At 45.1% G+C, this 26,811-nt stretch overlaps 1 protein-coding gene across 7 annotated transcripts; it reads left to right on the top strand.

The window, feature by feature from the left end:
• The first annotated feature begins 336 nt into the window (after nt 1–336).
• On the top strand, nt 337–18,301 carry LOC118363077 (glutamate receptor 3-like). Of its 7 annotated transcripts, none has more exons than XM_052512404.1 (3): nt 337–956; nt 1,852–2,010; nt 18,004–18,301. In XM_052512404.1, exons 1-3 carry the CDS (start codon nt 878–880, stop codon nt 18,006–18,008), a joined length of 243 nt encoding a protein of 80 aa, XP_052368364.1. In that variant the 5' UTR covers nt 337–877; the 3' UTR covers nt 18,009–18,301. The 7 variants fall into 7 exon arrangements, 1 of the variants encoding a protein (XP_052368364.1); XR_008125071.1 differs by lacking the exons at nt 337–956; nt 1,852–2,010 and adding exons at nt 12,591–12,664; nt 17,062–17,322; XR_008125073.1 differs by lacking the exons at nt 337–956; nt 1,852–2,010 and adding exons at nt 12,686–12,744; nt 17,062–17,322.
• Nucleotides 18,302–26,811: the final 8,510 nt, after the last annotated feature.

The following is a 26,811-nucleotide window of genomic DNA, read 5'->3' as shown; positions in this document are numbered from 1 at the left end:
TCCCGAGTTCCACTCACTTCAGCACTATGGACAGCTCCTCATGCTGCGCTCTCTATCCGGGTTCTGAAAGGAGAGCGAGGAAGACACAGACACGCTTGAATAGTACTTCACGTTAGGATACAGTTTGCCCACGCTTTTAAAAAGAATTAGGAAATCAAAGATAGTCCATATGTTTTTAAACAGGTTAGTCTATATAGATGTTTAACAATACAACTAATTCACTTCTGTTCATAGCGGTATGACAACACATTCACGAATACCAGAGGTTATGTATACTTTATTCCGGGAGGTTTTGAATAGCTTCTAATTATGAATCCACTTGTGTTCTTTGGTTTTTCCTTTACCCTATCCGTGCTCACTAACGCCAACTTCCCCTCATCATATCCTTGAGGCGGCAGCTGCACCAGCTGTAAGCGGTTAGCTACTGTAGCCAATTGAAAAGCATTGGCCGCCTGTGATTGCAGTGCTTTCTCCTATTGATTGCGCGCGGAGTAATGTGGACGAGCGTGGCACTTGTCTTGCAGTCAGTCTTACTAGTGGAACCGAGCTGGGCTCGCTAAACCCAGTAACGTTGTCCGGTACACACAGAAGGAGGGAAGCTTTTTGATTCAACGTCAGATAACATTTGATCCAAATCGCCAAAGGCCCAATCGGAAAAGCTTGTTTTCTTAATCAGATCGGCTTGTTTCTCCACCACCATCTTTCTCTCTCTCCCTCGCAGTTGCAGAAAATTGCTCCGCAGCCTTGTAAGCAATTGGTGCACTGTGAGCGACCATCATAAATCTGGAGGATTTTCAGCGTCCGCGGGTTTGCTTCTGAATTTGCTTAGGCAGGCTCTTTTAAGGAGTTGAGTACGCAGGTTGGAGAAATTGATAAAATGGCACAAAAATGCGTCTTATTTTTATTGTGGCTTTCGGGCAGATCACTCGCGGGATTTCCCAATCAAATTAATATAGGTAAGTGGATCATAAAATAATTATGAATGATTAAATATTTTTCCCCATAATTTTATGGATAATACCGTCTTGTTTTATCTTCGGAGTAGGACCTTTATTGTGTGTTAAGTGGGCTAACTTGCTTTGCTTGCAGTAAGAAATTGTGAACTTGCGCTGTCACTTTGGTTACAGATGTTAAGAAATTCAATGTCACCAAAATGCTTGAAACAAACTACCACATTGAATAGAAAATGTTGCAACTTTATAAGGGCGAAAATTGGCGGGCACAATCCCGAAATAACAGATTTCTGTAGACGGAATGATGAGGAGTAAAGATGGATTATGTGTGATCTCTTTCTCCAAATTTATTTGAGACATGGTCATGTTTACATGATCTGTGGTGTTTGGTTTAACACTTGAGATCCTTGTATAAACAGAACGATGAGAATCCCTGCAGCTACAAAAAAGTGCTTATGTAAGCTACATTCAAGTCAAGTCTCTTCCTCAAGTACCTTCCTTAAGTTTTGCCCGACAGGCCATAGACTACCCTCTTAGATAAAAGGTGTTATCTAGAACCTAAAATGCTTCCTCTGCAGTCCCCACAGTCCCCACACTTTAAAGAACCCTTTTTGCTTTCAGGTAGAACCTGTTTGCGTTAAATGTAGAACCCCTTCCACAGAGGGTTCTACATGGAACCCAACACGGTTCTACCTGGAACCAAAAATAGTTATCCTATGGGAACACCCGAAGAACCCTTTTGGAATCCATTTTTCTAAGACTGTACTTAACATCCAGGGGTTCCCTGTGGCCTCTATAATAAAAAGCTGAGGCAGAGAGAGTAGGATGTAAAATGTGTGTAAATAATGATGATGGGAAATGGTAGACAAAGTTGGTTATGTATCTGTATGTCTTCTAGGTGGTCTGTTCATGCGGTCCACTGTGCAGGAGCACAGTGCGTTTAGGTTCGCTGTTCAGCTCTACAACACCAACCAGAACACTACGGAGAAACCCTTCCATCTCAACTACAACGTAGACAACCTCGAGTCGTCCAACAGCTTCTCAGTCACCCATGCATGTAAGTACAGAGCTGTTTTCAATTCAAATCTCCCTCTGCTCTGAATATGTCCAGAATTCCCCCTTGAAAACACAAGTGCAAAAACACACACACACACACGCGACATTCGTATAAAAATCTCTTGCTTGGTCTGCTTTAGCTGCAAGCGTGTAAACCAACTGTAGATAAGACCAGGGTACAGGGCTGGTGGGACAGAATACCTTTAGATGTCTCAATGGTTCACTGTCATTGTAGATAAGACCAGGGTACTCAGGGTGGTGGGACAGAATACCTTTAGATGTCTCAATGGTTCACTGTCATTGTAGATAAGACCAGGGTACTCAGGGTGGTGGGACAGAATACCTTTAGATGTCTCAATGGTTCACTGTCATTGTAGATAAGACCAGGGTACTCAGGGTGGCAGGACAGAATACCTTTAGATGTCTCAATGGTTCACTGTCATTGTAGATAAGACCAGGGTACTCAGGGTGGCAGGACAGAATACCTTTAGATGTCTCAATGATTCACTGCCATTGCGCTACACCAGTGGTCACCAACATTTGAGTCAAGATCACTTTCTGAGTCAAATGCATGACGAGATCTACCGCTCAGATGAAAACAAATAAACATATATTTAAAAAAAAAAAACAAGTATTACGCCTATGCAACATGAACCTATTAAAACCAGTTGTGCAGCAATGAGGCTTGTGCAGTAGGCTATAGGCCCAATATATTATCCCTGCATACTGGCTATGCTTGAATTCCCCTTGCAATGTTGTTCTCAGGCCGTTTTGAAATTATATATATTTTTTAAATTGCTATATGATCACACTGGTAATTGATCATTTGTTGAATTACTATGAGGCACATAGTTGAGTGAGCAGGATAATGTGTTTTATTTTGGACTGATGGCTTGCATCTATCTGATGGTCAGTCTGAGGGAAGGGAGGAAATATTTAGCATTTTATTAGGATCCCCATTAGCTGTTGCAAAAGCAGCAGCTTCTCTTTCTGGGGTCCACACAAAACATGACATAATACAGAACGTTAGTAGACAACAGCTCAAGGACAGAACTACATAAAAAAAAAATGTTTTTACAAAAGGCACAAGTAGCCTACATATCAATACATACACACAAACGTTCTAGGTCAAATAGGGGAGAGTCGTTGTGCCGTGTTGCTTTATCTGTTTTTTGAAACCAGGTTTGCTGTTTATTTGAGCAATACGAGATGGAACAGAGTTCCATGCAGTAATAGCTCTATATAATACTGTACACTCTCTGGAATTTGTTATGGATTTGGGGACTGTGAAAATGTCTGGTGGGGTAAGTTTGTGTGTCAGAGCTGTGTGTAAGTTGACTATGCAAACAATTTGGGATTTTCAACAACTTAATGTTTTTTTTATTTTTAATAAAAAGAAGTGATGCAGTCAGTCTCTTCTCAACTCTTATCCAAGAGTTGCAGCACTGGACCACGACTGGACAATAATCAAGATTAGACAAAACTAGAGCCTGCAGGACTTGCTTTTTGGAGTTTGGTGTCAAATCAGAGTATCCCTTTATTACAGACAGACCTCTCCCCATCTTTACAACCATTGAATCTATATGTTTTGACCATGACAGTTTACAATCAAAAGTATCACCAAGTAATTTAGTCTCTTCAACTTGTTCAAAAGACACACCATTCATTACCATATTGAGCTGAGGTCTAGAACTTAGGGAATGATTTGTACCAAATGCAATGTTCTTAGTTTTAGAGATGTCAGATCAGCTTGTTTCTCAGTTTATTAATGGACCAGTTTATTAATGGACCAGTTTATTAATGGACCAGTTTATTAATGGACCAGTTTATTAATGGCTACCCATTCCAAAACAGACTGTGACGCTTTAAGGGTTTCAGTGATTTCATTAGCTGTGGTTGCTGATGTATATATGGTTGAATCATCAGCATACATGGACACACATGCTTTGTTTAATGCCAGTGGCAGGTCATTGGTAAAAATAAAAAGAGCAGAGGGCCTAGAAAGCTGCCCTGCGGTACACCACACTTTACATGTTTGACATTAGAGAAGCTTCCATTAAAGAAAACCCTTTGAGTTCTATTAGATAGATGGCTCTGAATCCATGATACGGCAGAGGTTGAAAAGCCATAACACTATTTTTTAACAACATTTTCTGGTCAATAGTATCAAAGGTTGCACTGAAATCTAACAGTACAGCTCCCACAATCATTTGATCAATTTCTTTCAACCAATCATCAGTCATTTGTGTCAGTGTAGTACATGTTGAGTGCCCTTCTCTATAAGCGTGCTGAAAGTCTGTTGTTAATTTGTTTACAGAGAAAAATAATTGTATTTGGTCAAACACCATTTTTTTCAAACAGTTTGCTATGAGCTGGCAGCAAGCGTATAGGTCTGCTGTTAGAACCAGTAAAGGCCGCTTTACCACTCTTGTGTAGCGGAATGACTTTGGCTTCCCTCCAGCCCCGAGGACAAATACTTTCCTCTAGGCTCAGATTAAAGATATGACAGATAGGAGTGGCTATAGAGTCAGCTACCATCTTCAGTAGCTTTCCATCAATGTTGTCAGTGCCAGGAGGCTTGTCATTATTGATCGATAACAACAAGGTTTCACCTCTCCCACAAAAACTTTACAAAATGCAAACTTGCAATGATTGTCTTTTATTATTATTTTTTTTAATGCATGAATACGATGGCTCACTGTTCGTTGGTGGCATTTCCTGCCTAAGTTTTCCCACTTTGCCAATGAAGTAATCATTAACTTAATTGGCAACATCAAATGGTTTTGTGATGAATAAGCCATCGGATTTGATTAAAGATGAAGTTGAATGTCTTTCTGCCCATATTTAATTTAAAGTACTCCCAAGTTTTTTTTGTTTTTCCATCAGTCTTTATATAATTGATCTTGGCTTCATAATATAGTTTCTTCTTATTTTTTTGTTGAGTTCATTACATTACATTACATTTAAGTCATTTAGCAGACGCTCTTATCCAGAGCGACTGTCACATAATTTCTCAATTTGCAGTAAGTCAGCCAGTCAGATGTACAGCCAGAGTTATTATCCACTCCTTTTGCCCCATCTCGTTCAACCATACAGTTCTTAAATTCCGCCTCAATCAATGGAGCCTTAACAGTTCTAACAGTTTCTTTACAGGTGCATCAATAATTGTAAATTCATGAAATTGCTTCTTTATCAAAGTGCAGCATCTGGATGTTCCTTATTGAGCACATCAGACCAATAAATATTTTTAACATCATCCACAGAAAAGTCACAGAAACATCTTGCGTTTGATTTCTCATGCTATTTTAGGCCCAGCTTTTAGAACTTTGGCTTTCAGGATAAAAGCCACTTATATTGTGTTCAGTGCATCCAATGGGTACGGATACAGCTTAAAGAACAAAGTTATGCAGTATTAGTAAAAATGTGATCGATACATGTGGATGATGTTGTTCCTGTAGTGTTTGTAAACACCCTGGTAGGTTGATTAATAACCTGAACCTCTTGAGCAGACAGCTTGATGAAAACCAGTCAATATTCAGGTCCCCAAGAAAGTAAACCTCTCTGTTTACATCACATACACTATCAAGCATTTGACACATATTATTTAGATTCTGACTGTTAGCACTTGGTGGCCTATAGCAATACCCCAAAGGAAAAAGGCTTTAGAAGTGCCAAGTGAACCTGCAACCACAACACTTCAATAACACTTGACATAAGATCTTCTCTAAGCATTACAGGGATATGGCTCTGAATATATATGTTACACACACAGCAACACTTCCCCTATAAGCATTTCTGTCTCTTCTATAGATGTTATATCCTTGGATTGCTACTGCTGTATCATCAAATGAATGATTTAAATGAGTCTCAGAAATGGCTAATATGAATGTTACCTGATGTTAGCAAGATACTGATTTCATTAACCTTATTTATATTGCTACATATGGTCTATTTTCATCCCTTTCCTGGGTGGCTTACCAGGGATAGACATAATATGGAAAAGAGCAGACAAAGCAAGACAAAAAAATATATCCATTCAGCAGTCCATTAATCAACTGGTGTGTCTGTTTATATGTCTGTGCTGTGGGGTTGAAGCTACGAACCCATAGTCTCGGCTCTCTCATCCCGTCCAGGCTTCTGGGAAGGAGGGTGGATAATGATCCTGTCAGAGGTTGTAAGCAATGTCCCCACGTGCTGTGGCAGCTTTCATGGCTGGGATCAGTTCTTTCCTCTTCTGGTGCACAGCTTCAGGACAGACCTTGTTGAAGATGTACATTCCTCTCACGTTCTTGGCTTTTCCAGAACAGTTACCTTGTCCTTGAACCTCAGGAACTTGACCACTATCGGCCTGGGCCTGTCGCCTGGGCCTGTCGCCTGGGCCTGTCGCCTGGGCCTGTCGCCTGGGCCTGTCGCCTGGGCCCGTCGCCTGGGCCCGTCGCCTGGGCCCGTCGCCTGGGCCCGTCGCCTGGGCCCGTCGCCTGGGCCTGTCGCGGGTTTTCCATTCCTGTGAGCGCACCCCACCTCAATCTTCCTGTGTGTCCATCTTCAATTTCTCAGAGATAATTTCCCTCACATTGTCCTCAGACTCTGTCCAGGTCTCATGTGGAGATTCTGCAATTCCGTCCACAACCATGCTATTCTGCCTTGATTGTCCCTCCCTTGTCATCATGGATTCACACACACAACTGATTTCCTCTCTCAATTACTTACAGATTGCTGTCATCTTGCCATTCTTCTGTTTCAACTCATCGAGCTGACCCTGAACAGCAAACTGTTCTTCAGGTCCTGGACCTCTCTGGTCAGGTCCATTATTTTATTTGTTGAATCCACCAGTATTTGGACAAAACACTTGAAGCTATTTTCTTGTTGTGGTAAGAACTGCTTGTAGAACTCTTTTTGTTTGTTTAAAAGACCCTTCACCTGTGATAGACACCACTGTCCTCAACTGTACTCCTGTTGAGGACAGTGTGAGGCTGCCTCTCACCCGACTCAAAATCCCTTTGCTCTCCTTCCCTGCGCTGAGAAAAGAGAACAGTCTTCCAGCTGATGGAGAACTTAAATCACACTAGATTATTTCTGCCTCATGCACCAATTCATGTTGTTCCTCCAATGACCAGAGAAAGTGAAATATTCCTCGATATTAAAAAAGACAAAACTAACAACAAGCTTTTCGGAACACTTTGGTGTACTCATTCATTGTAAGTGAAAGTAGGAGAACTCTCATTTTATGGCTCATAAAATGTTGAACAAAGTGTTGACAGTGCTATATAATAACATAAATGTGAATTTAGTCATAAAAAGCAGCTCTTTACTCTTCGTTATCTCTCTCTAGTCAATGTTTTAAACGTTTAGAAGTTTCACAGCATCAACTTTGCAATGCATTCTAGGTTTCTTTTTACAGTCTATGGCTCGAGGAAACTGTGCAGACACGATGATCTGAGCTGTCTGATTGGCCAGCCTTAGGCCTATAGCTGCGCTCGATTTGCTCTCTGGGCCTGCCAGGTAGGCGGAGCTCAGATCACGGTAGACTCACTGTAGGGTCACTGTAGACACTCTTGGTAGACACTCCCGGTAAAGAATCTCGGTAGACACTCACTGTAGACTCAGCATCTAGATGTGGTCAAAAGGTTTGCCCAGATAGGGAAAAGACAATGGCCTAGTCTTGACATCATAAGTGTTCAGCTGCAGAACCTTGTAAACAGACGTCTCTGGTCCTCTGTGGTTCTGCCCACTCCTATAAAACATAATGTGGAACAGTCATCCAGCAGACATGTTTATCCATAGCATCGTACAGTTAACATATGCAACCTATTCAGAACACGTGGCCCATCCAGGAATTAAACCCACAAACCTCGTCTGTGTAATTGGAACCACATTGGCCCGATGTGTCTGGCCCGCTGGTCATTGTGGCTCTCCTCTCCTCTCATCTTGTCCCCTTTCCTCTCCTCTGTCTCCTCAGCTCAGCCCCCACTGCAGTGTCCGCTCATTAGCACACAGACCTCATATCGCCTCATTGCGCTGTCATTGGCTGATGGGAAAAAAAATCCATACCCCCTTCACCATACCCAAACCGGTAAATTAGTTAGGACTGAGTCCTGCAGTGGAGAGGTGGGGTGGGTCAGAGGTGGGTAGGTCTGAGAGGTGGAAAGGTGGGTCGGTAGAGAGTTGGGTCTGAAAGGTGGGTCAATAGAGAGGTGGGTCTGATGGGTGGATCTGAGAGGTGGGATGGTGGAGAGTTGGGGTGGACAGGTGGGTCTGAAAGGTGGGGTGCTGGGGAGGTGGAAAGGTGGGTCGGTAGAGAGGTGGATCTGAGAGGTTGGTCTGAGAGGTGGATCTGAGAGTTGGGGTGGTGGATCTGAGAGTTGGGTCGGTAGAGAGGTGGGTCTGAGAGGTGGGGAGGAAGCAGAGAAAGCAAAGCTCCCATATCACAGTTAGCCAGCTAGAGAAGCGTGGGCTGTTACCACGGCGTCCTAGTTAACGAACACGCCCTGCACCCTCTCCTTCACGCTGTTGATAGGGACACAGAAACAATAAGCAAATGAGTAAATAAATTATAGATAACGGCGTTGGTAATTTCACGCGTGTTGAAGGAGCAGGGGAGCATGGGAGAAAGAGGGCTTGATATCAGAATCAAATTAAAACCATGAAGGCAGGAGCAGAGACAGTCTTCTCCCTCATGGCTTAGAGAGAGGGTCGGGCTCCTGAGGGCGCCATTTCTGCTTTATCATTCACACACAATCATGTCACCATTCACAACTTATAGCAGCTCCATGAAGTGTGCGTGTGTGGGTGCGTTTTGTGTGTGCGGCCATACTCTGTGTGTGAGAAATGTACGAGCCTTTGATGATGAGGAAGGTGTGGAAAAGCAAGGTGTGCTCTGTCTGTCTCTGCACTGAAAACAGTGGAATGTTGTCTCACAGCCATTCCTGTTTGTTGTGGGAACTGTTTCTTTGATGTGTTTTTGAAGTCATCTGCTGGGGTTTGAATCTGCCTCTTCTACTGTATGAGCAGGACACACTGTTCTACATACAGGCCTAGGCTCAGGGGAAACCCTAAATGACACCATACTTGACCAGAGCCATATGCGTCCTGGTCAAATGTAGTGCTATACTACGGGCCCTGAGTCCTGGTCAAATGTAGTGCTCTACTACGGGCCCTGAGTCCTGGTCAAATGTAGTGCTCTACTATGGGCTCTGAGTCCTGGTCAAATGTAGTGCTCTACTATGGGCCCTGAGTCCTGGTCAAATGTAGTGCTCTACTATGGGCCCTGAGTCCTGGTCAAATGTAGTGCTCTACTATGGGCCCTGAGTCCTGGTCAAATGTAGTGCTCTACTACGGGCCCTGAGTCCTGGTCAAATGTAGTGCTATACTACGGGCCCTAAGTCCTGGTCAAATGTAGTGCTATACTACGGGCCCTGAGTCCTGGTCAAATGTAGTGCTATACTACGGGCCCTGAGTCCTGGTCAAATGTAGTGCTATACTACGGGCTCTGAGTCCTGGTCAAATGTAGTGCTCTACTATGGGCCCTGAGTCCTGGTCAAATGTAGTGCTCTACTACGGGCCCTGAGTCCTGGTCAAATGTAGTGCTATACTACGGGCCCTAAGTCCTGGTCAAATGTAGTGCTATACTACGGGCCCTGAGTCCTGGTCAAATGTAGTGCTCTACGGGCCCTGAGTCCTGGTCAAATGTAGTGCTATACTACGGGCTCTGAGTCCTGGTCAAATGTAGTGCTCTACTACCCTGGTCAAAAGTAGTGCTCTACTACGGGCCCTGGGTCCTGGTCAAATGTAGTGCTCTACTATGGGCCCTGGTCAAAAGTAGTGCTCTACTACGGGCCCTGGGTCCTGGTCAAATGTAGTGCTCTACTATGGGCCCTGAGTCCTGGTCAAATGTAGTGCTCTACTACGGGCCCTGAGTCCTGGTCAAATGTAGTGCTATACTACGGGCCCTAAGTCCTGGTCAAATGTAGTGCTATACTACGGGCCCTGAGTCCTGGTCAAATGTAGTGCTATACTACGGGCCCTGAGTCCTGGTCAAATGTAGTGCTATACTACGGGCTCTGAGTCCTGGTCAAATGTAGTGCTCTACTATGGGCTCTGAGTCCTGGTCAAATGTAGTGCTCTACTATGGGCCCTGAGTCCTGGTCAAATGTAGTGCTATACTACGGGCCCTGAGTCCTGGTCAAATGTAGTGCTCTACTACGGGCCCTGAGTCCTGGTCAAATGTAGTGCTATACTACGGGCCCTGAGTCCTGGTCAAATGTAGTGCTCTACTATGGGCTCTGAGTCCTGGTCAAATGTAGTGCTATACTACGGGCTCTGAGTCCTGGTCAAATGTAGTGCTATACTACGGGCCCTGAGTCCTGGTCAAATGTAGTGCTCTACTATGGGCTCTGAGTCCTGGTCAAATGTAGTGCTATACTACGGGCCCTGGTCCTGGTCAAAAGTAGTGCTCTACTACGGGCCCTGGTCCTGGTCAAATGTAGTGCTCTACTATGGGCCCTGGTCAAAAGTAGTGCTCTACTACGGGCCCTGGGTTCTGGTCAAATGTAGTGCTCTACTATGGGCCCTGGTCAAAAGTAGTGCTCTACTACGGGCCCTGGGTCCTGGTCAAATGTAGTGCTCTACTATGGGCCCTGGTCAAAAGTAGTGCTCTACTACGGGCCCTGGGTCCTGGTCAAATGTAGTGCTCTACTACGGGCCCTGGTCAAATGTAGTGCTCTACTACGGGCCCTGGTCAAATGTAGTGCTCTACTACGGGCCCTGGTCAAATGTAGTGCTCTACTACGGGCCCTGGTCAAATGTAGTGCTCTACTATGGGCCCTGGTCAAATGTAGTGCTCTACTACGGGCCCTGGTCAAATGTAGTGCTCTACTATGGGCCCTGGTCAAAAGTAGTGCTCTACTACGGGCCCTGGGTCCTGGTCAAATGTAGTGCTCTACTACGGGCCCTGGTCAAATGTAGTGCTCTACTACGGGCCCTGGTCAAATGTAGTGCTCTACTACGGGCCCTGGTCAAATGTAGTGCTCTACTACGGGCCCTGGTCAAATGTAGTGCTCTACTACGGGCCCTGAAAGATGTATTTTTTTTGTAATTTTACATTTATTAAACTTAACCAGGCAAGTCCGTTAAGAGAAAAATCTTATTTACATTGACGGCCTACCCTAGCCAAACCCTAACCCGGACGACGCTGGGCCAATTGTGCGCCACCCTATGGGACTCCCGAATCACGGCCGGTTGTGATACAGCCCGGAATCGAAACAGGGTCTGTAGTGACACCTAGGTAGACTCAGTCTTCTACTCAACATGAAGGCTGTCAAACTGTTGCTAGACCTGACTAGGACTTGAGTTGAGGCTTTGAGAATATGATTTATTTAACATTGGAATGACATTATTCTCCTTCAACATGATCAGCCGCATATTCTAGATCAGATACATGCCTCTTGTTTCCTGTTCAGGTAGCTAGCTCTAGTGTAGCATCTGGGAGTCCTGTCAAGCTGAGCCTGCAAATAGCAGACAGCACAATAGTCCACACACACACACACACACACACACACACACACACACACACACACACACACACACAAAAGCATGCATGATCGTACACACGCGCACACACACACACACACACACACCCCTGTACGCACAATAGTCCTTAGATGTTCACTCCGGATCAGTGCCAGAAACCTCTCTCTGAATGTGACCAGAGATGAATATTGTTGAAAAGAGTCGGTTGTTTGCTTGAGCCATCCTGATGCTGCTGAAGATTTCCGTACCACAGTTGAATCAGTCTGGGCCTCTGAGAGTAGGCCATATTTATATTGTTATTCATAAATTGAAATGGACAGATAAGGACCTGATCCCAGATCAGCACTCCTATTCTTTGTGGGTTTGGGCCCTGGTCATAGTCCTCAAAGAAAAGCTCTGACAAAGTCAGTGAGGATGATACGTACGTCGATTAAACAACTGCAACTGGTAGAGCAGTGAATTCAATGGGTACGTCAGCTTAAACAACTGGTAGAGCAGTGAATTCAATGGGTACGTCAGCTTAAACAACTGGTAGAGCAGTGAATTCAATGGGTACGTCAGCTTAAACAACTGGTAGAGCAGTGAATTCAATGGGTACGCAAACAACTGGTAGAGCAGTGAATTCAATGGGTACGCCAGCTTAAACAACTGGTAGAGCAGTGAATTCAATGGGTACGTCAGCTTAAACAACTGGTAGAGCAGTGAATTCAATGGGTACGAGCTTAAACAACTGGTAGAGCAGTGAATTCAATGGGTACGTCAGCTTAAACAACTGGTAGAGCAGTGAATTCAATGGGTACGTCAGCTTAAACAACTGGTAGAGCAGTGAATTCAATGGGTACATGCTACGGTCCCCAGTTTCTTTGTTGTGGGTTTGTGTGTATTTCAGGAAATGTTTTCCTGGATTCCCCCAAGCAGCTGATTGGTCGGCCACATTGCTAATTGGAGCTGACCCCGCCCTCTCATCAGGGGATACAGCTGTCTGCAATTACAGACTCCTTCTCCAGCTGTGTATAAGCCAGTGATCCTTTGCTCTGAGAGAGCTGATTGTGTCCTGTGTTGGTTGTTGCTCAGAGAGAGCTGATTGGTGTGTCCTGTGATGGTTGTTGCTCAGAAAGAGCTGATTGGTATGTCCTGTGATGGTTGTTGCTCAGAGACAGCTGATTGGTGTGTCCTGTGATGGTTGTTGCTCAGAAAGAGCTGATTGGTATGTCCTGTGATGGTTGTTGCTCAGAAAGAGCTGATTGGTATGTCCTGTGATGGTTGTTGCTCAGAGACAGCTGATTGGTGTGTCCTGTGATGGTTGTTGCTCAGAAAGAGCTGATTGGTATGTCCTGTGATGGTTGTTGCTCAGAAAGAGCTGATTGGTATGTCCTGTGATGGTTGTTGCTCAGAAAGAGCTGATTGGTATGTCCTGTGATGGTTGTTGCTCAGAGACAGCTGATTGGTATGTCCTGTGTTGGTTGTTGTTCAGAGACAGCAGATTGGTGTGTCCTGTGTTGGTTGTTGTTCAGAGACAGCTGATTGGTATGTCCTGTGATGGTTGTTGTTCAGAGACAGCTGATTGGTGTGTCCTGTGATGGTTGTTGCTCAGAGACAGCTGATTGGTATGTCCTGTGTTGGTTGTTTTTCAGAGACAGCAGATTGGTGTGTCCTGTGTTGGTTGTTGTTCAGAGACAGCTGATTGGTATGTCCTGTGATGGTTGTTGTTCAGAGACAGCTGATTGGTATGTCCTGTGATGGTTGTTGCTCAGAGACAGCTGATTGAACAACACCATCACAGGACATACCAATCAGCTGTCTCTGAGCAACACCATCACAGGGACATACCAATCAGCTGTCTCTGAACAACAACCATCACAGGACATACCAATCAGCTGTCTCTGAACAACAACCATCACAGGACATACCAGAGACAGCTGATTGGTATGTCCTGTGTTGGTTGTTGCTCAGAGAGAGCTGATTGGTATGTCCTGTGATGGTTGTTGTTCAGAGACAGCTGATTGGTGTGTCCTGTGTTGGTTGTTGCTCAGAGAGAGCTGATTGGTGTGTCCTGTGATGGTTGTTGCTCCGAGAGAGCTGATTGGTGTGTCCTGTGATGGTTGTTGCTCAGAGACAGCTGATTGGTGTGTCCTGTGTTGGTTGTTGCTCAGAGACAGCTGATTGGTGTGTCCTGTGATGGTTGTTGCTCAGAGAGAGCTGATTGGTGTGTCCTGTGTTGGTTGTTGCTCAGAGAGAGCTGATTGGTGTGTCCTGTGTTGGTTGTTGCTCAGAGACAGCTGATTGGTGTGTCCTGTGTTGGTTGTTGCTCAGAGACAGCAGATTGGTGTGTCCTGTGTTGGTTGTTGCTCAGAGACAGCAGATTGGTGTGTCCTGTGTTGGTTGTTGCTCAGAGACAGCAGATTGGTGTGTCCTGTGTTGGTTGTTGCTCAGAGACAGCAGATTGGTGTGTCCTGTGTTGGTTGTTGCTCAGAGACAGCAGATTGGTATGTGCTGTGTTGGTTGTTGTTCAGAGACAGCAGATTGGTGTGTCCTGTGATGGTTGTTGCTCAGACAGTTTTTGTAAACAATTTTGTAACCGGTCCTGCTGAGGTATGTTTTTGTCACAAGCACTGTGATTTGATGATTGAAATTGTTCACGTTAAGTTAGTAGTATTCTGTTTTTGTTCCCAGGGGGGAAGGGGAAGGCACCTTGGGAGTGCTTAGACAAGAGACCTGTGGGCATATATACAGTGCCTTGCGAAAGTATTCGGCCGCCTTGAACTTTGCGACCTTTTGCCACATTTCAGGCTTCAAACATAAAGATATAAAACTATTTTTTTTGTGAAGAATCAACAAGAAGTGGGACACAATCATGAAGTAGAAAGACATTTATTGGATATTTCAAACTTTTTTTAACAAATCAAAAACTGAAAAATTGGGCGTGCAAAATTATTCAGCCCCTTTACTTTCAATGCAGCAAACTCTCCAGAAGTTCAGTGAGGATCTCTGAATGATCCAATGTTGACCTAAATAACTAATGATGATAAATACAATCCACCTGTGTGTAATCAAGTTTCCGTATAAATGCACCTGCACTGTGATAGTCTCAGAGGTCCGTTAAAAGCGCAGAGAGCATCATGAAGAACAAGGAACACACCAGGCAGGTCCGAGATAGTGTCGTGAAGAAGTTTAAAGCAGGATTTGGATACAAAAAGATTTCCCAAGCTTTAAACATCCCAAGGAGCACCGTGCAAGCGATAATATTGAAATGGAAGGAGTATCAGACCACTGCAAATCTACCAAGACCTGGCCGTCCCTCTAAACTTTCAGCTCATACAAGGAGAAGACTGATCAGAGATGCAGCCAAGAGGCCAATGATCACTCTGGATGAACTGCAGAGATCTACAGCTGAGGTGGGAGACTCTGTCCATAGGACAACAATCAGTCATATATTGCACAAATCTGGCCTTTATGGAAGAGTGGCAAGAAAGCCATTTCTTAAAGATATCCATAAAAAGTGTTGTTTAAAGTTTGCCACAAGCCACCTGGGAGATACACCAAACATGCGGAAGAAGGTGCTCTGGTCAGATGAAACCAAAATTGAACTTTTTGGCAACAATGCAAAATGTTATGTTTGGTGTAAAAGCAACACAGCTCATCACCCTGAACAGACCATCCCCACTGTCAAACATGGTGGTGGCAGCATCATGGTTTGGGCCTGCTTTCCTTCAGCAGGGACAGGGAAGATGGTTAAAATTGATGGGAACCTGAGACCTGAGACTGGGACGGAGATTTGTCTTCCAACAAGACAATGATCCAAAACATAAAGCAAAATCTACAATGGAATGGTTCAAAAATAAACATATCCAGGTGTTAGAATGGCCAAGTCAAAGTCCAGACCTGAATCCAATCGAGAATCTGTGGAAAGAACTGAAAACTGCTGTTCACAAATGCTCTCCATCCAACCTCACTGAGCTCGAGCTGTTTTGCAAGGAGGAATGGGAAAAAATGTCAGACTTACAGCTGTAATCGCAGAAAAAGGTGGCGCTACAAAGTATTAACTTAAAACTTCTTAAGGATGACGCAGAATACAGTTCCCATGCAGGAACATCACTCAGCGGAATTTCAGAGCGCCACCTATAGTTTTTGATAACTCAAACTTTCATTAAACTACACATTCAAGGTAGTGAATTAAAGCTACACTCGTTGTGAATCTATCCACCAAGTCAGATTTGTAAAATGCTTTTCGGCGAAAGCATGAGAAGCTATTATCTGATAGCATGTACCCCCAAAATACTGCAACGTCACCTAACACGACAGATTTTGCGTTAGCCGGCGCTACCCAAAACGCAGAAATAAAATATAAAACATTCATTACCTTTGACGAGCTTCTTTCTTGGCACTCCTAGATGTCCCATAAACATTTATTTGGGTCTTTTTTTCCGATTAAATTGGTCCATATATAGCCTAGATATCGATCTATGAAGACTGTGTAATCAAGGAAAAAACTGATTTTGATAACGCAACGTCATTTTTAAAAATTAAAAAAGTCGATGATTAACTTTCACAAAACACTTCGAAATACTTTTGTAATGCAACTTTAGGTATTAGTAAACGTTAATAATCTATCAAAATGATCACGGGGCGATGTATATTCTTCAGCTCCACGTCTTGAAATCATGTCCGGATATTTCTCAACCAAAACATCCTGTCGGGAGACCGGAAGAAATCGGCTCCCTTGTTTCGGTTTGACCAAGAAACAAATCCGAGACAAATGACAAGACTGTTGACATCGTGTGGAAGCTGTAGGTATTGCAACCTCGGCCCCATTTAATGTGGGTCACTTATAACAATTGGTTGAAGTGGCGCATGGATATATTTTCCCATTTTCAGTGATCAGATTTTCCTGCACCTTTCGATGAAACGCACGTTCTGTTATAGTCACAGCCGTGATTTAACCAGTTTTAGAAACGTCTGAGTGTTTTCTATCCACACATACTCATCATATGCATATACTATATTCCTGGCATGAATAGCAGGGCACTGAAATGTTGCGCGATTTTTAACAAAAAGCTGTGAAAATTCGCAGCCTCCCTAACAGGTTTTAAGGGGGCTGAATAATTTTGCACGTCCAATATTTCAGTATTTGATTTGTTAAAAGTTTGAAATATCAATAAATGTCGTTCCACTTCATGATTGAGTCCCACTTGTTGTTGATTCTTCACAAAAAATTGTTTTATATCTTTATGTTTGAAGCCTGAAATGTGGCAAAAGGTCGCAAAGTTCAAGGGGGCCGAATACTTTCGCAAGGCACTGTACCTGTAGTATGTACTCAGTCTGTAAGACCTGGCCGGACCACTCCCTGTATGTTGGTTAGTGCGCCAGGTGGTGCTAGTTGTGTAAGTTGTGGGAAGGTAGGAGAAGGGGCTCTTTAACGTTTAATGTCTTTTTGCTTTGGTTCTGTCCAGCCCCTTTTTACCATGTGAAGGAATTAATTCCCTGTTAACAGTAAAACGTCCCTCTTTCACTCCACGGGGAGCAGCCAATCAAATTGTGCCAGCTGAGAAGAAGTTGTGAAAAAGCTGAGAAGAAGTTGTGCATGGCAGTACAGAAGGACGTCGGCGGGTGAATTCAGATGGAGCCCTTGGAAAGATGATACCCAAAATTATTGTTTTCGGATATAAAGACTACGCTGTGTCAACAAAAAACAGATTGCAACTTGCAAAACATTTTAGAAGAATATTACATACGGATGCGCAACCATTTCCAACTTTGTTCGATATTTGAAGCTGCACAAAGAATGGTAAGCCGTGGCTAATATAGCCCACAGCTATATATTTTATTACTTTACTAGTGTATCATGTAGGCTAATGTAATGTTAAATCAATGAGCCTACACACAGTCAGTCTGTGCGGGAATGTGATCATTGCATAAGATTGAGCTACAACTGGCTAGGCAGTTGGTACCCTAAATCCTGCCGGATGTTACTACCGTTCCTAAAACCATTGACATGTTAGCCTACTGTAACCACACTGTGTGTGTGTGTTTGTTAAGGTTGGGCTATTGTGTACAAGCCCGATTGCGCCCCATTAGCGATAGTCGATCACTTTTGGGGGGGATATTTTTAGAAGCATTCATGATGTGCATAAATGTAATATACTATTACTCTTGTTAAAAATATGAAATGGTATTACATTTGGTGAAGAGCACATTATGACTTGCTTAGGACTCGAAACTTAAGTTTAGGACTTGAGACTTGACTTGATACTTGACGGTCTTGACTTGGGACTTGAGTGCTAAGAGTTGTGACTTACTTTTGATTTGTAAAACAATGACTTGGTCCCACCTCTGGTATTAGTGTTGCTGCTAATGTTTTAGTTTAAAACCACATACATTACTAGACCACCATAGCACAGTTACTACTTAACTCAGACACTGGAATGACCTTGCACTTTATCTCTGTTCCATTCCAACTGTCAACCAGCATAACCATTTACCAGGCAGCACATCCAGGAACTACCAACCCAGCATAACCATTTACCAGGCAGCACATCCAGGAACTACCAACCCAGCATAACCATTTACCAGGCAGCACATCCAGGAACTACCAACCCAGCATAACCATTTACCAGGCAGCACATCCAGGAACTACCAACCCAGCATAACCATTTACCAGGCAGCACATCCAGGAACTACCAACCCAGCATAACCATTTACCAGGCAGCACATCCAGGAACTACCAGGATTCTTTAGAAAGTAAACAGTTACAGGATGTCTTTCAAGTGCAGATTACCAACCCAGTCAGTAATTGAATTACTGACCGGCAGCAAAACAGTGTGTCTTCAGTAATCCTTCAAGCTGAGCTTTTAGTGTTAGCTGCCACCATAGGTGCTGGAGGTATGCACACACACACACTGAAGAGCAGGCTACATTATGATTGAGTGCACGTTGCAAACAGCATATGTTATGTACAGATGAGAGGGTCTGTTTCAGACTGGGAGGTCTGTAATATTGTTATGGTTCTTGGCTCTGCTCTGTTGTGAGAGATGACAGTAAACGCACACACAGGGCTACAGCAGGGCCCTCGGCCAGATAACAGCCTCAAGGACTGGCTATCTACACACACCTGATCTTTAACCACAGTCTGGCTGTTATCAACCTGGAAAGAGGTAATCTGATCAGAGATAACAGTTAGAGATAGGAGGGGAATGGGCAGAGAGAGATTGAGAGAGAAGGGTGGAGGGAGCATGGATGGAAAGAGAACATGGATGGAGGGAGGGGAGACTGGAGGGTGAGAGGGATAAAGAGAGAAATATGGAGGGTGAGAGGGATACAGAGAGAAATATGGAGGGTGAGAGAAATAGATGGAAGTTACCAGGGAGGGATAGTTGGAGAGAGAGGTGTCTATACAATACTGTTCAAAAGTTTGGGGTCACTGGCAGCTTCATTAAAAGTACCCGCAAACACCAGTCTCAGCGTAACAGTGAAGAGGCACATCTGGGATGCTGGCCTTCTAGGCAGAGTTCCTCTGTCCAGTCTAAACGTAAACAGTGAAGAGGTGTCTTGGGATGCTGGCCATCTAGGCAGAGTTCCTCTGTCCAGTCTCAACGTCAACAGTGAAGAGGTGACTCTGGGATGCTGGCCTTCTAGGCAGAGTTCCTCTGTCCAGTGTCTGTGTTCTTTGCCCATCTAACTTGTTTCTGGAGGTATTGGCCAGTCTGAGATATGGCTTTTTCTTTGCAACTCTACCTGTTGAGGACTTGAGGTGTCTGTTTCAAAACTAGACACTCGAATGTACTTGTCCTCTTGCTCAGTTCTAAACTTGGGCCTCCAACTCCTCTTTCTATTCTGGTTAGAGACAGTTTGCTGTTCTGTGGATGGGAGTCTTTAGTTTCTTGGCAATTTCTGCACGGAATAGGCATCGTTTCTCAGAACAATAATAGACTGAGTTTCAGAAGAGTTATTTTGTTTCTGGACATTTGAGCCTGTAATCGAACCCACAAATGCTGATGCTCCAGATACTCAATTAGTCTAAACAAGGCCAGTTTTATTTCTTTTTTAATAAGAACAACAGTTATCAGCAGTGCTAACATAATTGCAAAAGGGTTTTCTAATGATACATTTACCTTTTATAAACTTTGATTAGCTAACACAACGTGACATTGGAACACAGGAGTGATGGTTGCTGGGATAATGGGCCTCTGTACACCTATGTAGATATTCCATAAAAATACAATTTACAACATTAACAATGTCTACACTGTATTTCTGATCAATTTGATGCTATTTTAATGGATAAAAATGTGGTTTTCTTTCAAAAAACAAGACATTTCTACGTGACCGCAAACTTTTGAACGGTAGTGTATGTATGTATCTACAATGCCTTTGGAAAGTATTCAGACCCCTTGACTTTTCCATATGTGTTGCGGTCAACCTTGTTCTAAAATGGATTAAATCGTTTTTTCCCCTCATATCTTCACACAATACCCCATAATGACAAAGCAAAAACAGATTTAAAATAAATAATAATACTTTTAGGAAATAAATAAAAAACGGAAGTATCACATCTCTCCCTCAATGTGATCAAGACAAAGGAGATGATTGTGGACTACAGAAAAAGGAGGACCGAGCACGTCCCCCCCCCCGATTCTCATCGACAGGGCTGTCGTGGAGCCGATTAAGAGCTTCAAGTTCCATGGTGTCCACATCACCAACAAACTATCATGGTCAAACACACCAAGACAGTCTTGAAGAGGGCAGAACAACACCTTTTCCCCCTCAGGAGACTGAAAAGATTTGGCAAAAAGTTCTACAGCTGCACCAACCAGATTCCTGACTGGTTGCATCACTGCCTGGTATGACAACCGCTCGGCCTCTGACCGCAAGGCACGACAGAGTGTAATGCGTACAGCCCAGTACATCTGGCGCCAAGCTTCCTGCCATCCAGGAGCTCTATACCAGGCTGTGTCAGAGGAAGGCCCTAAAATTGCCAAGGACTTCAGCCACCCTAGTCAAACACTGTTCTCTCTGCTACCGCACGGCAAGAGGTACCGAGCCCAAAGTCGAGGTTCGAAAGGACAGCTTCTACCCCATAAGACTGCTTGACAGTTAATTAAATGGCTACCTAGACTATTTGCATTGATCCCACCCATACCCTTGCTACTGTGTTTATTATCCGTGCATAGTCACTTTACCTACATGTACCTATTACTGTACCTGAATTACCTCGACTAACCGGTGACTCCACAATGTGGGCTTGTAATAAGCATTTCACGGTCAGGTCTACACCTGTTGAATTCAGTGCATGGGACAAATAAAATTTGATTTAATTTGGGGAGTTTCTCCTGTACTTCTCTGCTGAACCTCTCAAGGTCTGTCATGTTGGATTGGGGGCTTTGCTGCAAATATATTTTTAGGTCTTTCCAGAGATATTCAATCGGTTTCAAATCCGGGCTCTGCATGGGCCACTCCAGGACATTCAGCAACTTGTCCCGAAGCCACTCCTGTGTTGTATTTGCTGAGTGCTTAGGGTCGTTGTCCTGTTGGAATGTGAACCTTCTAAGGTCCAGGGTGCTCAGGAGCTGGTTTTCAATAAAGGATCTCTCTGTGCTTTGCTCCGTTCATCTTTGCCTCGATCCTGACTAGTCTCCCAGTTCCTGCCACTGAAAAACATCCCAACAGCATGATGCTGCCACCACTATGCTTCACCGTAGGGATGGTGCCAGGATTCCTCTGGTGATGCTGGCAGTCAGGCCAAAGAGTTCAATCTCTTTCATCAGACCAGAGAATATTGTTTCTCATGGTCTGAGTCTTTGGGTGCCTTTTGGCAAACTCCATGCGGGCTGTCATGTGCCTTTTACTGAGGTGTGACTTCCGTTTGGCCACTCTACAATAAAGGCCTGATTGGTGGAGTGCGGCAGAGATAGTTGTCCTTCTGGAAGGTTATTCCATCTCCACAGAGGAACTCCGGAGCTCTGTCAGAGTGACCACAGTTTTATTGGTCATCTCTCTGACCAAGGCCCTTCTCCCCGATTGCTCAGTTTGGCTGTGTGGCCAGCTCTAGGAAGAGTCTTGGTGGTTCAAATCTTCTTCCATTTCAGAATGATGGAGGCCACTGTGTTCTTGGGGAACTTCAATGCTGCAGACATTTTTCTGTACCCTTCCCCAGATCTGTGCCTCGACACCTGTCTCTGAGCTCTATGGACAATTCCTTCGACCTCATGGCTTAGTTTTTGCTCTAACATGCACTGTCAACTGTGGGACCTTATATAGACAGGTGTGCCTTTCCAAATAATGTCCAATAAATTGTAATTAACACAGGTGGACTCCAAGTTGTACAAATATCTCAAGGATGGTCAATGGAAACAGGATGCACCTGAGTTCAATTTTGAGTCTCATAGTAAAGGGTCTGAATACTTAACTAAATAAGGTATTTCTGTTTTTCATTTGTAATAAATTTGCAAGAGAACTAAAAAATTGTATGGATGAGCGATGGCCGAGCGACATAGGCAAGGTGCAGTAGATTGTATAAAATACAGTATATACATGTGATATTACTAATGTAAGATATGTTAACAATATTAAAGTGCCATTATTTAAAGTGACTAGTGATTCATTTAAGTGTCCAGTGATTTGGTCTGGATGTAGGCAGCAGCCTCTGAGTTAGTGATGGCTGTTTAGCAGTCTGACGGCCTTGAGATATAATCTGTTTTTCAATCCCTCGGTCCCAACTGATGCACCTGTCCTGACCCTGCCTTCTGGATGATAGCGGTGTGAAAAGGCAGTGGGTGATTATAGTCCCTGATTATATTTTTGGCCTTCCTGTGACATCGGGTGCTGTAGGTGTCATGGAGGTTAGATATTTTGCCCCCGGTGATGCAATGCAGACCGCACCATCCTCTGGATAGCCCTGCGGTTGAGGGCGGTATTGCTGAACCAGGCTGTGATACAGCCCAACAGGATGCTCTCGATTGTGCATCTATGAAAGTTTGTCAGGGTTTTGGGTGACGAGCCGAATTTCTTCAGCCTCCTGAAGAAGGAGCTGGGATAGACTGGGATAGGGAGCGATTTGAATGTGTCCGTAAACACACCAACCAGCTGGTCTGCGCATGCTCTGAGGACCCGTCTAGAGATGCCTTCCAGGCCAGTAGCCTTCCGAGGGTTAATAAGTTTAAACATTTTAATCATATCAGCCAATGAGAAAGAGAGGGGGAAGGGCACAGTCAATGTTAGTGAGCCGCGAGGTGGCACTGTATTGTGTGTAGATTGCTGAGGAATTTGTTTTCTTTAATCCATTTTAGAATAAGGCTGTAACGTTACACAGGAAATGCATTCTCTGAAGTGATGAATCACACATCACTATCTGGCACTCCGATGGAGAAATCTGGATTTGGCAGATGCAAGGAGATCGCTACCTTCCCCAATACATACTGTCAACTGTGAAGTTTGATGGAGGAGGAATAATGTTCTCGGGTTGTTCTTCATGGTTCAGGTCCCTTAGTCCCAGTGAAGGGACATCTTAACGCGACAGCATACAATGACATTCTTAGACAATTCTGTGCTTCCAGTGTTTTGTCAAAAGTTTGGGGAAGGGGCTTTCTTGTTTCAGCATGAACCTCAAGAGTGGTGCAGCAGTCAAAGGCACTGCATTTCAGTGCTAGAGGCATCACTACATGCCCTGGTTCGATTCCAGGCTGTATCACAACCGACCGTGATTGGGATTCCCATTTGGTCCCCGTGCACAAATAGAGGTTAATACAGAAATGGTTTGTCGAGATCGGTGTGGAAGAACTTGACTGGCCTGCACAAAGCCCTGACGTCAACCCCATCGAACACCTTTGCGATGAATTGGAACATTGACTGCGAGCCAGACCTTATCGCCCAACATCAGTGCCCAACATCACTAATGCTCTTGAGGCTGAATGGAAGCAAGTCCCAGCAGCAATGTTACAACATCTAGTGGAAAGCCAGAAGTGTGGAGGCTGTTATAGCAGCAAAGGGACCAACTCCATATTAATGCCCATGATTTTGGAATGAGATGCAAGGTGAGCAGGTGTCCACATACCTTTTGGTCATTTAGTGAGGAGCGAGGGGGAGAGCGAGAACAATATGGGGTGAGAGAGAGATGGAGAGAGATGAGATGAGGATATATATATACAACCCCTCGCACTAGACTACTGACACAACCCCTCGCACTAGACTACTGACACAACCCCTCGCACTAGACTACTGACACAACCCCTCGCACTAGACTACTGACACAACCCCTCGCACTAGACTACTGACACAACCCCTCGCACTAGACTACTGACACAACCCCTCGCACTAGACTACTGACACAACCCCTCGCACTAGACTACTGACACAACCCCTCGCACTAGACTACTGACACAACCCCGCAACTTTCTACTGACACAACCCCTCACACTAGACTACTGACACAACCCCTCGCACTAGACTACTGACACAACCCCTCGCACTAGACTACTGACACAACCCTCACACTAGACTACTGACACAACCCTCGCACTAGACTACTGGACACAACCCTCGCACTAGACTACTGACACAACCCCTCGCACTAGACTACTGACACAACCCCACGCACTAGACTACTGACACAACCCCTCGCACTAGACTACTGACACAACCCCTCGCACTAGACTACTGACACAACCCCTCGCACTAGACTACTGACACAACCCCTCGCACTAGACTACTGACACAACCCCTCGCACTAGACTACTGACACAACCCCTCGCACTAGACTACTGACACAACCCCTCGCACTAGACTACTGACACAACCCCTCGCACTAGACTACTGACACAACCCCTCGCACTAGACTACTGACACAACCCCTCGCACTAGACTACTGACACAACCCCTCGCACTAGACTACTGACACAACCCCTCGCACTAGACTACTGACACAACCCCTCGCACTAGACTACTGACACAACCCCTCGCACTAGACTACTGACAAACCCCTCGCACTAGACTACTGCACAACCCCACGCACTAGACTACTGACACAACCCTCGCACTAGACTACTGACACAACCTCGCACAGACTACTGACACAACCCCTCGCACTAGACTACTGACACAACCCCTCGCACTAGACTACTGACACAACCCCTCGCACTAGACTACTGACACAACCCTCGCACTGACTACTGACACAACCCCTCGCACTAGACTACTGACACAACCCCTCGCACTAGACTACTGACACAACCCCTCGCACTAGACTACTGACACAACCCCTCACACTAGACTACTGACACAACCCCTCGCACTAGACTACTGACACAACCCCTCACACTAGACTACTGACACAACCCCTCACACTAGACTACTGACACAACCCCTCACACTAGACTACTGACACAACCCCTCACACTAGACTACTGACACAACCCCTCGCACTAGACTACTGACACAACCCCTCGCACTGACTACTGATGTACACTAGACTACTGACACAACCCCTCGCACTAGACTACTGACACAACCCCTCGCACTAGACTACTGACACAACCCTGTACACTAGACTACTGACACAACCCCTCACACTAGACTACTGACACAACCCCTCACACTAGACTACTGACACAACCCCTCACACTAGACTACTGACACAACCCCTCACACTAGACTACTGACACAACCCCTCGCACTAGACTACTGACACAACCCCTCACACTAGACTACTGACACAACCCCTCACACTAGACTACTGACACAACCCTCACACTAGACTACTGACACAACCCCGTACACTAGACTACTGACACAACCCCTCACTGACTACTGACACAACCCCGTACACTGACTACTGACACAACCCCTCGCACTAGACTACTGACACAACCCCTCGCACTAGACTACTGACACAACCCCTCACACTAGACTACTGACACAACCCTCACACTGACTACTGACACAACCCCTCACACTAGACTACTGACACAACCCCTCGCACTAGACTACTGACACAACCCCTCGCACTAGACTACTGACACAACCCCTCGCACTAGACTACTGACACAACCCCTCGCACTAGACTACTGACACAACCCCTCGCACTAGACTACTGACACAACCCCGTACACTAGACTACTGACACAACCCCTCGCACTAGACTACTGACACAACCCCGTACACTAGACTACTGACACAACCCCTCGCACTAGACTACTGACACAACCCCGTACACTAGACTACTGACACAACCCCTCGCACTAGACTACTGACACAACCCCTCGCACTAGACTACTGACACAACCCCTCGCACTAGACTACTGACACAACCCCGTACACTAGACTACTGACACAACCCCTCGCACTAGACTACTGACACAACCCCTCACACTAGACTACTGACACAACCCCTGACACTAGACTACTGACACAACCCCTGACACAACCCCTCACACTAGACTACTGACACAACCCCTGACACGACCCCTCACACTAGACTACTGACACAACCCCTGACACGACCCTCACACTAGACTACTGACACAACCCCTCACACTAGACTACTGACACAACCCCTCACACTAGACTACTGACACAACCCCTCACACTAGACTACTGACACAACCCCTGACACTAGACTACTGACACAACCCCTGACACAACCCCTCACACTAGACTACTGACACAACCCCTCACACTAGACTACTGACACAACCCCTCACACTAGACTACTGACACAACCCCTCACACTAGACTACTGACACAACCCCTGACACTAGACTACTGACACAACCCCTGACACAACCCCTCACACTAGACTACTGACACAACCCCTCGCACTAGACTACTGACACAACCCCTCACACTAGACTACTGACACAACCCTGACACTAGACTACTGACACAACCCCTGACACAACCCCTGACACAACCCCTGACACAACCCCCTGACACAACCCCTGACACAACCCCTGACACAACCCCTGACACAACCCCTGACACTAGACTACTGACACAACCCCTGACACAACCCCTCACACTAGACTACTGACACAACCCCTCACACTAGACTACTGACACAACCCCTCGCACTAGACTACTGACTCACACTGACTACAACAACCCCACGCACTAGACTACTGACACAACCCCTCACACTAGACTACTGACACAACCCCACGCACTAGACTACTGACACAACCCCTGACACAACCCTCACACTAGACTACTGACACAACCCCACGCACTAGACTACTGACACAACCCCTCACACTAGACTACTGACACAACCCCTCACACTAGACTA

Source organism: Oncorhynchus keta, unplaced genomic scaffold (genome assembly GCF_023373465.1).
Source record: "Oncorhynchus keta strain PuntledgeMale-10-30-2019 unplaced genomic scaffold, Oket_V2 Un_contig_823_pilon_pilon, whole genome shotgun sequence".
NCBI lineage: Eukaryota > Metazoa > Chordata > Actinopteri > Salmoniformes > Salmonidae > Oncorhynchus > Oncorhynchus keta.
The sequence above is the reverse complement of the archived record's forward strand: the minus strand, read 5'-3'. Positions and strand labels throughout refer to the sequence as shown.

Excerpts from the sequence above, each read along its gene's own strand:
- LOC118363077 (XM_052512404.1), top strand. The coding sequence starts at position 878 with ATGGCACAAAAATGCGTCTTATTTTTATTGTGGCTTTCGGGCAGATCA. Across the intron at positions 957-1,851 it reads TCCCAATCAAATTAATATAG|GTGGTCTGTTCATGCGGTCC; the intron begins GTAAGTGGATCA and ends TATGTCTTCTAG.